At 39.5% G+C, this 13,764-nt stretch overlaps 1 protein-coding gene across 12 annotated transcripts in view; it reads right to left on the bottom strand.

Annotated features, from left to right (window-relative positions):
- Nucleotides 1-13,764, bottom strand: part of ZBTB20 (zinc finger and BTB domain containing 20) — an 838,685-nt gene that overhangs the window by 56,032 nt on the left and 768,889 nt on the right. For all 12 annotated transcript variants that reach the window (XM_054482786.2, XM_054482788.2, XM_054482789.2 and 9 more), the window contains 2 exons: nucleotides 10,634-10,797; nucleotides 10,071-10,258 (listed from right to left, as the gene is read on the bottom strand). In XM_054482786.2, the coding sequence (XP_054338761.1) occupies nucleotides 10,071-10,258; nucleotides 10,634-10,644 (199 nt within the window). In that variant the 5' untranslated portion in view covers nucleotides 10,645-10,797. The remainder of the gene's footprint in view (nucleotides 1-10,070; nucleotides 10,259-10,633; nucleotides 10,798-13,764) is intronic.

Consider the following 13,764-nt stretch of genomic DNA (forward strand, 5'->3'; position numbering starts at 1 on the left):
CTATTTAATTGCAGAGTCTCCCTTAACACTGATTTTTCTCAGTCTATAATGGGCTAGGAACTCTTGTATCATAAAAATATTCATTACTCCACTTTTGAGTTACCCATTCATTATTTCTTTTTAAAACATTAAACTTGTACTTTGTAATAGTTGCTTTCCCATTTATCCTATGTTTGCTCCTGAACCCCTCTTTATGGTCTTTTTTGTGACACATCTGATTCTGTTTTCTTGATAACAATCAGGAGGCTAGTAATCCCAAAACCTAAGGTAATCTTTTTCTAGGTCTCTCCCTCGTTGGTGTCTGTGGCACCTGATACTGACTGCTGATCCTTCCTCTCCCTGATGGTCTCTCTGCACTATCCTGGTTTTTCTCCTATCCCTTAGACCCCTCTTTTCTTTTCCTCTATGTATTCATTCTTCATTCTCTTTCTTATCACTCATGTAAATATTTCCCAAGGTTTTGCTTTCCTTTTTTCTCTCAACAAAGACTTCTTTGAAGTTTACTCCCATATTTATGGCTTATAGTGTGGCCTCTTGGCCAAAGTGTTTGCTAGTCCTAATCTCAAGCACTCCTGCTGTGCCCCAGGACCCTGTTTGTAACTCAGTGTTAGTTGTCTCCACTGGGAGCACCTGTGGTAGCTCATACTCAGCACTATATAAAATAGAATTCCATTCGATTCCTTTAAATGTTTTTCATCTTTACTTGATACCTTGGAGTTATCTTTGATAACCGCCTTTGTTGTAACTAACACTCAGCTCCCAGAGCTGTCTACCCTCATCCACAAAATCTGTTGCACCTGGATCCTCCCCATTCCTCCTATTACCTCCCTCTTCACGTCACCAATAGTGTGAAATACTGACAGTGCTGTCTGGACCCTCTCCTTCCTCCAGTTGCTCCTTCTCACATCCAGGCTGCCAAATTACATCTTCCCAAAGTGTTGCTCATGGTAGGCCCTACTTAACACCCTTCCACAGCTCGGCAACAGAGTGCAAACCCCTCATACCTAGTCCTAATGCCTCATTTCCAGTCTTTCAAAAGAGCTCAAATGAAGCCATGTCTAATAAACCTAACTAGATATTACTGTTAACTGGATTAAAATATTCTTTACAAACTTTCTAAATTCTCAGATACTGGTGATGTGAGGATACATATTGTTTTAAGATTCTTGGTGGTGGGGTCTGTTTTTCTCCACCTTTGTGTCCTCACGGAACTCACTGTAGTGACAGACACAAAAGATATATTCTATACATACTTGCTGAGTGAGTGAATCAATGCTCCAGTGGGTCTCTGTGTATGGGGAGATATCTTTAACCACGCTGCATGAAAGTTGTTTGTGAATGTTATTTGATCTTCTCTACAAGACTCTAAGTCTCTGAGCCTAGGGCTCCAGTTTATAAAACTGCATCCTGCACAATACTTAGCCTGTGGTCCTCCACACTGAAAGCATTCACTATATTGATGGATGAATAGTCCTGACTCCTTTCTGTTCAGAGAACATTAAGTTTGTCCAGAAGCAGACTTAGTAACAGGCAGCATAAATGGTGGGAGAAAGGGCAGGGTTCTGTTTCTGACTCCGTCACTCATTATGCTGGGAAACTTTTGTTATGACACTTGTGTTATTTGGGCCTCAGTTTTCTCATGTGTACAATAATGGGTATAGACCAGGTAACCTTTAATCTTGCAGCGCTGATAAAAAGTTACAACTGGTACACATTCGTCAGAGAACAAACGATTCAGAGGCAGAAGAAAAGCAAAAAAGAAAGCAAAAAAAAAAAAAAAAAGGATTCTGCTGATGAAGTAATAAGGTATGTGATTATGGTACCTAGTGTGAGGTGACTGGTGGAAAGATCTGACTTGAAATTTCCTTAAAGCAAGAAGTCCTTAAAGAATCCTCATGCCTGCTCTCAATCAATCCTAAATGATCCAACTCTAAGGGCAGTAGTGCATGTGGCCTCTTTTATTTTAAGTAAGGATGTGAGAAGTCTTGACAGATATGGAGAAGCACTAATTTTATATAATGAAATCTGCCATGAATAGAGGAAGCACACATGAAACTGTCATTAGCAGCTGTAGATAAGAATTAAAGATGTATTCCTGCATGGGATGAGATGGCAAGATGAAGAACAGAACCCTGAAAATCAGCATTGGGCCCTAACAATTACATGTGGATAATCATATCTATGCACTGTTTGGGAGAGCAGTATGACACAGTGTAACTTGAGCCAATGGGCATTGAGACCAGACTTGCCAAGGGACCTGGGAGGATTTCATAAGAGGACAGACTGTTAGAGTCTGGAAGGGCCACAAATCAATGACAAAGTTCCAGCATGACACCTGTAGGTGACTCTGGCTCCATGAATGAACTTTTCTCAACAATTAGTTATTCCGATCCAGGTGTGGTGGCTCATGCCTGTAATCCCAGCACTTTGGGAGGCCGAGGCAGACGGATTGCTTGAGCTCAGGATTCGAGACCAGCCTGGGCAACATGATGAAATCTCGTCTCTAAAAAACAAACAAACAAACAAAACCCCAAAAAACTAGCTGGATGTGGTGGCACAAGTCTATGTTCCCAGCTACTTAGGAGGCTGGGTGGGAGGATTGCTTGAGCCCGGGAGGCAGAGATGGCAGTGAGCTGAGATTGCACCGCTGTACTCCAGCCTGGGCAACAGAGCCAGACCCTGTTTAAACAAAAAAGAAAAATAAAAAGAAAATTTATTTTGTGATTTACTGATCAAAATCATCACTAGGTCCTTCAGAATACTTTGTTTTTTTTTTTTTTTTTTTTCCTGAGATGCAGTCTTGCTCTGTCACTAGGCTAGAGTGCAGTGGTACGATCTCGGCTCACTGCAACCTCCGCCTCCTGGGTTCAAGCGATTCTCCTATCTCAGCCTCCCAAGTAGCTGGGACTAGAGGCACGTGCCACCATGCCCAGCTAATTTTTCTGTTTTTAGTAGAGACAGAGTTTCGCCATTTGGCCAGGATGGTCTCTATTTCTTGACCTCATGATCTGCCCGCCTTGGTCTCCCAAAGTGTGGGGATTACAGGCGTGAGCCACTGTGCCTGGCCCCCTCAGAATACTTTCTTACTTTGACTGGCTGTGTGGAAGGAAGGGCTCTTTTGCCTATTAGAAAATAAGTAGATGTCTTGCTTTATTATATATTTGGAAAGCAAATGTCTCTAAAATGGATATAGGATTCAGCTCAGATGAATTATAACAACAGACAATGTTACCCAAATACAAATCTTCCCATGATTAAAATGAGGCAAAGTATAAGAAGGCCTCAGTGTCTTAACTGAACTGTTCTGTTTTCTGAAAACTCTGCACTCTGTTTGTGCCTCTATGGTTTTGCTTCTTTCTGTTCCTTCTGCCTGGAATGCCATTACTTCTGCCTTCGACTTTACAAATGCCCACTCCTTTATGATCCAGTTTAATGTCATTTTTGGTGTGGAGCTCTTTCCACTGCAAGAGGCTCTTTCCTTGGGGGCTCTGTAGCATTTTGTGCATACTGGAACACTTTAATTCTGCATTTATATTTACCCTGTTATGTTCCAAAGTGTGGAGACGGGGTCTTATTCCTATCTTCATCTCTCATCTTAGCTGAGGACTTGGTGCAGAATGAGGGATCTGTTAACATTTGATCAATGACTGAATTAATGACTAAATGAACGAATGAATAAGAACGACTACCAGAAATTACTGCATTAAGTGACTATGGAAGAAACCCAATTAAATTGGTATTGTAGGGAAATAATAAGTTTTATAAAAAGAGGGCCAATTTAAAAAATAGAGGTAGATTAAGATACAAAGTTTCAAGAACTGTGCTTTTTAAAAATAAGTGTGTCCCCAAATGTACAAAGTGGAAACTCTAGGAAATTAGAGCAAATAAAAAAAACGAACTGGCCTTCCAATGTATAAGTGCTGGACTAAGCACTAAAATCTCTAAATAAAGGGTATAAAAGGTAATGACAAAATTCCAAAGAGATTATATATCAATTAACTAAGAGGCAGAAAGGTGACTTTTTAAAAAGGGAAAGACTATCTTTAATGACATGAAATCCACACTTAACAGATGAGGGGCTTACTTGGCAATGAAATGACAGAAAAACAGTTTAAATGAAAAGATAAATATATAATTCCTTACAGGACACAGAATAAAGCAGAATGCGGAACACTGGGGGCAACGAGAGCACTTAGCTGTACCAAAGACACTCTATTACTGCTTAACTGATATGGAATTTATTAGAAAATTAATAACAAGCCATTGGATAGTAACTGTCTGTGGTTGTTATTCCATTCCATTTTGGCTATATTTTCTCTGCAAATTAGTGTGACCCTAAAATGTTTTCAGGATTGTCCAACTTGTCCTAAATTCCATAAATAAACTCTTTCAGAGGATGCTGTTTTTTGCCATGTCTCTATTACGGTTCTTCACAGATGGACCATTTTTGTCCTTCCAAAGTCTAAGAATAACTCTTTCAGTTATCAAGACATACCAAAATCCAGTTCAGCTGCTCCTGTGGGATTCCAGTTAGTTTAGACACATCTGCTGAGATACATGCATTTGAATCCAAATGAAGCTTTTGTTTGATTATACATTTTGAACATTTATGGAGGTTTTCTGGGGCCAAAATGTTTTTCATTTTTTGGCACACCAAACAGAGATCTTCAGTTATAAACACTGCCTTCTGAGCACCTCCAACAGAAATCCAATCTTTTCATGTGAACAGGTGCCTCAGGAAGTTTTTGGAAGGTTTTACACTGAATCAGCTTTCCGATTGGAAACTTTCTGAACATGTAGTCAAATTTGCCAAAGAGACCTTCAAACTTGCTTGAGCAGTTTTCACTCATACAGACATACATTCACACATAGAGACAGCCCAAGTACAAGCATATCAGAGCCCTGTAAAACTGAAGTATCTTTCTTAAAGGTTAAATATCATATGCAACCAAACTGAACAAAAAGAGATACACAACAGGAGACAGAATGAACAGATAGCACGAGGTTCTTCATTGAGCGTGTCTCCCTTAAAGCCTTACCTAGAGTTGAAGCTATACATCCTTTCAGTAAAGTTTTTTATTTCATCTGGTTTCAAATATATACTCAAGCATTCGCATTTTTAAACATGGCACCATAGAGTATTGCTACTAACTCCTTTCACTCACAAACCCGTTCAAACAGTTATTTTGAAACACTGCCTTCTCTAACATAAATGGGTAAACCAGATTTAAATGTAAAGGAAGAAAAAAAATTACTCTTTAAGTCAGGGGTTCTTTAGCAAAGCCCTCGTCTTACCTGATTCCCTATAAATTTTACTTTCCAGTTTGAATACAGCACAGACTAAAAAGTTGTTATAGAGTAAAAGAACTTTTTAAGCCTTAAGCCTATAAGTTTTTACAGAGTAAAATCACTCCCCCAGTGGGCATGCCTGCAATTCAAGGGGAAATCTGCTTTCAAGTTGTTCTTATGGCCCCGAACCAGATGCTCTAAGGTGGCCAGAAACCTTTGTCTACACCCACTTAGCAGATTTCTGGCTCGTTATCAGGGATTAAAAGGTTTATTCACAGAAATGAATAATTTCCTTCGAAATATCCCTTACCCTATTTACATGCCTGCATATTCCTTCCATTTTGTTTTCCCCCTACAGCTTTACTAAGGGAATTAATTATCTGGAAGAACAGGAACATACAGTAAGTACATCTGAGTTACAGGATGAGACACAGTATGTCATCTATTAGGCCTGACTAAGACCAGCAGCTGATGCTAAATGGGGAGGAACATGCACCAAATGTTTTTTAATCACAAAGTTAGTAATTAATTGCTCTTTAAAATACATTTTATGCTTCTTTCTGTCTGTGTACATGAAATGCACATTTATTACATGCCAAAAATTACAACATTATGGTTTAAATGTGACTGGCACGGAAGTCCGGAAATCAGAGTTAATGTTCCCACAGCAACTTTAATTCTGTCCGTGTGCACATGTAGAGCTATAATAGTCTTCCGTTCCAGGATAATACGTATAGATGGTTTTGGGAGGGAAGCTAAAGACCCATATCCTCAACTGTAGTTACAGGAAAAAAAATCAAAGGATGAAAGCTGTGCTCCTTTCCACATACGTGGATAAAAACAATGTCCCCACACCCAGTGTTGTGTAATCAGGGAATGAAAGAATCTGCTGTGATGCCAGCACTCAAGGGGACAGTTTCTGTTGCTGTGGGAACCTGAAGTTTGCATTTCCTGACTTTGGGGTAATTAAAATGTCAGCCTTAATGTGGCATTAATGGAGTTTGCCATAAAAATCCTCTGTTTTGTTGTCTAAAAAATTGCTTAAAAGTTCAAAATGAGCCAAGTGTACTAAAAATTTTAATCACAGAGACTTGGGCGGGTGAAGCAAATGGTTGGGTGGGGGAGGCCAAGGAAGGTGGATGGCAAGAGTTGGAAAAGGAAGAGCCCACTGGGCTCTGTGAGTGTCCAGCCCCAGCAGAGTGATGCTACCTACAGAGCTAAAGTTAAACCCACCCACACAACAGTTTGGAAATGTGTAAAGGTTCAATGAAAAATAAATAAAAACTGTTCATGCGTAAGTGCATCTTGGCAAGGACACAAAAAATGAGACAGTCTGATGAGGCTGGTGTAAAACATGGGAAGGTAAGTCACCACGGATATCAGCTTCCAACAAAAGAAAGACATCAGAATAGGTGGATCTACAGCAGAAGTAGGGAGGACGGCCATAGGGAGGAAAATCACTTCTTTCAATGGGAGCCTTATTTGGGGGAAAACAAAATGGAAGAAATATGCAAGTAAAAGTTCTGGTCGCGTCTATCACATGTATATGACTGTGATGTGCTACAGCTTGATAGCTGTCAAGAAAGGTTTTTCATATGGAGAGCTTCGTCTGCTTTACTGACTTGGTTTAGTCCTGCTTAAGCATTTAAAGGGAGCACTTGGCTCAGCTCATACTCAGCTTGCTTAGTGGGTAACTGCTCTATCAAACACCTGGGTGTTTTTTACCCTTCAGATTCTATAACTCATCTTAATGCCTTCCATTATTACCATGTGAATTTGCTTACCATTAGATTTTTAGCAATGGTGAAGAGGTGATAAGCTAGGAGGTAATGGGGGAATACTGCTAAAAGGAAATTGTGTTAGTAGGTGCACTGCAAAGCAACATACATTTTAGCAGCAATATTAACCTCATCATCTCACAAAAGAAAGCATATCTCAATTATATTTCTTCTTGTTTTGAATACCACTGGGATCTTTTGCCGAATTTGAAGAGGCTCAGGAGGTTAAATAGCCAGCTGAGAATTTAGGGGGTCAGACTTGTCATCTTTGCTGTAAAACACAGCCTGTGTCCTTCATATGCAAAAAAGACGGTGGCTTACCCACCCATGTTAGTTCATATGCAGAGCTGACTTTTCTTTTGTGGCGATGCTTTATCCATCATGTTTTACAACCCAGTCACCAATATGAGTAGTTGCACATTTTCAAGATGCCTGTTCAGAGCCAGGAATGCCATCTTTGGGCTCAGAACAGAGAATTCCAATAAGAAATGCTCTCACAATGAGAGCAAATCCATAAACACCCCTCAGTACCCAAATGAGTTAACCACAAGCGAGTCTTTCAACTACCTGGGTGTCTATTTTCTCAGTTTTCTCATCTGCAAATTGGGAAGGATCATACTGACAGGAAATGGGCATTAAATCATGACTAAGAATAATTTTGCTAAACACATGACAAATAAAAAGGTGCTATAAAAATTCAGGCACTTGTGAAAGCTTGGAACACCACACACTGGTGGAATGTTTCTGAAGTTAAAGAGACTAACAAGTCAAGGGCACTATTTTTAAATGCCCCAAATCTGTTAGTTCTAAATAGGAACTGAATATTTTACCTTAAAGAAATTAGGCTTTTAAATTAATCTATGGTAAGAATGACATTTGAAAGTAAAAAAAAAAAAAATCCTCTTGAATGCAAGAAGAGCATCCAAAAATTTTAACAGCTTAAAATAAACCTTTTTCCTGTCTTCTCTCAAGCAATCTCCAAATGGACAGATTTCTGTGAATCTTTCCTAAAAACAATTTTCTTCTAAGTGTAGGCTCAAATCAGGACAAACTACAATCCAAATATATTTGGAGAAAAGTATAATCAATTTAAACAACAGGTTGGAACAGAGAAGACTTACACATCTTAATGGCAAAATCAAAGTGACTGTCTAAAAACAGCTGGAGATCAGGTTTCTCCTGGTTTGTTTTTCCAACTGAGCTCACATCCACTGGCTTCCCCAGGGCCACCAAGGAGATGTATGGTGACACCATACTCGCGCTGTTCCTGAAACTTACTTCATGCCAATGCTAAGGCCTGGCCAGAGGATGCTCATGATAAAGCACAATAAGTGAAGCCCAATGCTTTTTCTATTCACAAAACATTCATTTTTGCTGTAACAGAAGATTTCTGGGCTAAGGCAATTCTATGTAATCCATATCCATAAGGTGTGGCAGAAAGCTGGGTAATGAAGACCTGCATGTAGAAACTCCAGGCCCTTCACCACAGGAACAGGCTATTTTCCTGGTGGGAAGGGACAGTGTGCACATGCCTATGGGCACTGTGCCACCCACTCTACTTTCCAATTCCTTCTGTCATTACTATTACACTGAAGACTGCCAGGCAAGAAGGTCCAAGGATGTAACTATTAGGATGGTCCTCAGGACACAGTCCCTGCTTCTGCCCCCTGGTTTCTCTATAGAAGCCTCAACTTCGACTGTTCAAATCACATAGGCTACAGAGATTTGTCTCACGTTACTTCCCTTTTCATTTTCTAGTGATGGCTAGAATATGGTCTTAGCCCAACCTTAAATAGAACAAGTTCTCTTCACCCCAATCCTGCCCCCAGCTCATTCCCTCTCTTTAGAGACTATCATGATGAAGCAAGTAGAGAATGGAATCTCCTGGACCATTCTGTCTCTTGCCTTCTTTGCAGAATTTTACATTTGTTCTGTCAGAAAAATAACAATAAAAGATTTAGAATCTCATTTCCTAATAATTTTTGTCTTCGTGGACAAAATTTTATTTTTGAAATAAAACTTTGCAGGTCTTATGTTACTCATTTTAAAGAATATGCCAGTTATTTGCATGTTACCAGACATCCTTTATGGAGATCAGTTCAGAAGAGTTGTTGGGTATGTTAAGACTAAAAGGAATATTCTTTTGGATTCGACTCCAAAGTTATTTCATTCCTTTCCATTGTCAACACACATGTTTCTTTTTCTCTGAAGTATTGGGTTACATTTCAGAAAAAGAATAAAATCTCCTAAACGTGATTTATCAACTTGCTTAAAATAGAATTAGAAGAAGTGACTCCCAGATTAGTGGGAAGATGGCAAAAATAAACAGCAAAGAAGTGATTTCAATAGCGACGATCTCATTAAGCTGCCCATTTCCAAATTTAGCCCTTAGGCAGTTTTTTTAATTAAAAAATATTTTTAACCTGGATTCTCATTGGCTGTGTGAAGTCTGGGTGGCTTCTGAATTCTTGGAAGCCATTCTCTTTTCTTCTGTAAATTTATGCTATCCTTTAACCACTTCAAAATAAATTAAAAACTGGAAAGACAGAAATTCAGCCAAGCTACATGAGACTCCAATAACTAATGCAAATCTGACTTGTGTTATGTAATTTCAAAATGGATGTTTCCTTGTGTCTAACTGGCCTTCTGAGGTCCACATTTGGTTGTTCAACTGAGTAATTGTGGAAGTGCCGTTATCCAGATCAAGAATAAACGGATACCAGCAACCAAACTTCTTTTTCTGAGTTAGTGTTATGAAAAGAACGTGGTTTATGTAATTAATCAGCCTTTTAAGGCCAAATGGCATGTCACCTGGCTTTTAAATACACTCTAGCTTTGAAAACTTATAGATGTTGGCTGAATGAAAATGGTGGCACATTACTTTTGGCTGCTTTAGAAGACCAAATGCAGAGGGCTTGCTCTGAAAGTAGAAAAGCCAGAACCCAGGGGAGAAGCACTACTCCAAGCACTGCAAAGACACCATCACCTTAGTGGTGTACTCACAATCAGATGACCCGGTGTGAGCGTGAGAGTTTGTCAGTGAATGTGTTGAGTGGATGAGGGCTGGGTCTGGAGACAAAACAGCTTCAAAGTTCAGGCAGGGAAGGCCCGGCTTGGCGCTGGATCCACCCGGCTGAGTAATCTCATTCTCCTCAGATGCCTTCTGGTTTTCAGCTGTCTTGGGTTTCTTCCTGAAAATAAACAAAGGGCCCTTTGAAGGAACTGACTGCATATTTGGGAAAAGGCATTTTTAGAATCTGTTAAAGATAACTTGATTTTTTTTTTTTTCTGAAGGGGGATGGGAGGGAGTCCAGTATGTCCCTTGTTTTAAAACAAGCTGATTCTTGTTTTTTTTCCATCCAGTAATGGCCTAACTGGGAACACATGAAAGCATATGGGCCAAGCAAACAGCACCACATTTGGACTCTGTTGGCTGCATAAAAAGACCCTGTCCCAGAACTTTAGACAGCTTGAGCTACGTATGGCTGACATTATCCAAGAAAGCATCCCTCTTCCCCCCTTAGGAGTTTTAACACGGTCTGGAAAAATACTAGTGGAAGTTTTACCGTTCTAGCATTTGTCAGGAAGCTTAGAGACAGGACTCGTGGAGTAATGGGAGGAGCACTGGACTGGGAGTCAGGAGACTTGAGCTACCGTACTAGCTGTGCCTCTAACTTGCTGTGTGGCCTTGGGCACCTCACTTCACCTCTCTGGGCTTCAGTTTCCTCATCTGTAAAATAAAGGGCTTGGATTAGAAGGCCTTAAAGGTTCCTTCCAACTTTAAATTTCTACTCATGGAATACATTGAGGAACATTCAACTTTCTTGCTCTTATTTAGATTTTATTCTAAATAAAATTTCAAATCACAATTTAAATTTGCAGCCTGTACAGATGAGGGGGTAGTGATGAGAGGTTTCTGTTAGAGTAGCAAGTGAAAAGTGAAAAGAAGAGCTTAGATTCTAGTAGCTAAAGAGGGAAGGTGTCATGCAGAGATTTTTCTGCTCCAACTCTTTACTCATCCTACGCCTAAGATTTTTGATTTGGTGCATCATCCTGGAGTTTAGGGTGTGATTCTGTGTTTGGGACATGAGGAAGAGAAGGGTGAAGGGAATTAGAAAGTAATTGTTACTAATTGTTATATAGGGTCAGGAACAGGAAGTAAAACAGCACAGCTATCAGTCAGCTCAGGTCTCCTGTCCCCAGGACAATGCAACTGATATGAAATTAACAAATACTTAGCTTATACTACACAGACCCTAGACCACAGCCAAACTGGTTTATTAGTAATAGTTCCTGAACATTTCTCCAATTCCCTTGGATTTGTGTCTTTTTCTATCATTATATGGACATGACCAGAAAAAGCATTTATTTTATTTGTAGAAGACTATGTGTGGTACAGAATTTGTTGTAAGTAGATTTGTTTCCATGTTTCCCTTGTTTCTATGAGCATGGTAATGGACTTGTTATGCAGAATATTTTGTATTTAAATTTGTTGTGCTGGGTAGTTAAATCTGCCCTCGCAGAATATGGTGTTATGATTAGTATGCTGTGTTTTCAGTCCAACAGGTTGTGAAATAAAATCTGTTTCTTCAGAGGGCAGGAGGCAGAGATGGCATGGTAAAGATTAGAATAGAGGGGAGGCTTTCAGACATCTTTTTCAGTATGGAGGAAGCCAATACAAGAGAAGCAACAAATTATAAGACCTTATCAATTGATTTTTGAAGGTGACTATGGGAGTAACCCCCAAATCTTGTGTCTACATGGACCCTGAAGGAGCTGGTATTCTGATTTTCAGTTTAAAGATGTAGCCAAGATCAAAGTTGCTAAAGCCCAACTCCTTTATTAAAACCAATGCTTTCTCTAAGGTCCATATCTCTATCACTGTTGTCTACCACCAGGTTGGAAACCTCAGGGTCACTATACACCTTCCTCTGCCTTAAAGCCAATTCATCAGTAAGTTCTTACAGTTCTGCTTCCTTCATATTTTTTCTCACATCTGTGTTTCCATTCCAATTTCACTGCAATCACCTTACCGCTTTTTATCTAGCTGATTGCTTACTAACTGGCTCTCCATCCTCCTTCACTCCTCTATTCCTGTTTCTTTGCATTCACTAAATCTAAGATGACCACATTAGCCTGACACTCAACGTCAGTTCCGTATCTCTTCTAACTTTTCTCATGTGTCCTATATATTGGCCATACTGTACCCTCTGATTTCTTGAATATCCTCCAGAACATCCTGGGAATCTACATTCTGGGCTCTACATCTTTGCTCAAGTTTTGTCTTGCTTTGAATATCCCATTATTTCATCTCTGCCCTGTTGAAATCATACTTATTATCCTTCATACTTATTAAATGGTGTCTTCATCGTGTAACTGTCTTGATTCCTCTCTGCCAGATAGGACTTCACTCCCCACAGTGAATTCCTCCCTAGGTCTTTCTCCGAAATGCCTAAGCTCTTTTTTTTCTTAATCTTATTTCACTCACTCAATTTTATTTCAATAATGGCTATTTATGTGCATATCCCTCTTGTGAGACTGTAAGCTCTCTGAAGGTAAGGAAATGTCTTAGTTATTTTAGTATTCCTAGTGTTCACCTATTCTTTTCTTCTTCCTTCTCTCCTGTCATTCATTCATTTACATATTCATTTTACAAATATTTATGATGTACCCATGATGTGCCAACATGGGCTAAAGAATAAAACAGGACTGGTTCCTTCCCTCCCAGAGTTTACTGCCTTGTCTATACTATTAAGCAGTGTAGCTTAGACAAAGCTGTCATTCAATAACTGATTGTGGACAGAATGAAATGAAGCTGAAATTAAAGTGTATTTTAAGAATGGTCATAGTCTGAATCCCAATTAAGTCTCCTACTTTTTATGCAGCAAGGTAGCAAAACTACCTGACTGGCTGCTTTTGCTTTAAGTCCTTGAGGGGTATTTAGTAAGAGCAGGACTATTTTGCTCAGTAAGGCTAGGCTGGCCCTCACGATTCATTTAAATACAGGGACAAAACAGTAATGACATATGTCACCTAGCAGAAAAAAATGTTTATTTTTGATATTCATAGACAAGGCCTAGGATACTTTCAGATGTGTGCTTCAGAAAATTAAGAAAGCTTTCTTTCAAACATAAGGGCATAGCAAAACCACCAATATATTAGTCTTTTATTTTTAACACTGCAAAAATTATATTGTTCTTCATATCAATGCCCTTGTTTCCTTCCCTAGATTCGCTCGTTTCCTACCTGACATCTTGTATCACACCCTCCTGTTGCCTCAGTGATCACTTTGGGAGAATATTCATAGCACAGAGGCATTGGAGCTACCTCTATAAACAGGAAATGTTAACAACTCAACCTTTTTGGCTCACCCCCTTATTTGTCTTATATCACTTTACTTACCCTTATACCACTGGGCTGTTTCCCAACTGTCCAGATAATAGAGAACTGCTCACCATCCTCAGAAGCAATTCATGTCCTATCTCACCCTCTCTAATGGTTCTTCGGACTCCTTTTTCCGGAGCTGAGAAACCCTAAAACATAGCACCCGTTTATGTCTAGACATGCACAGGTGCTGTGAATTGACCCCATTTTTGCAGTTCATAGTTTATTAGGGAGGAAAGAATAAGCCCTGTCATAATTAGTTGAAAATACATTTTGAGGCTGTATAAAAAGAATTATAAACATGGCACATCTG

This window comes from Pongo pygmaeus, chromosome 2 (assembly GCF_028885625.2).
Source record: "Pongo pygmaeus isolate AG05252 chromosome 2, NHGRI_mPonPyg2-v2.0_pri, whole genome shotgun sequence".
NCBI classification, from domain to species: Eukaryota; Metazoa; Chordata; class Mammalia; order Primates; family Hominidae; genus Pongo; species Pongo pygmaeus.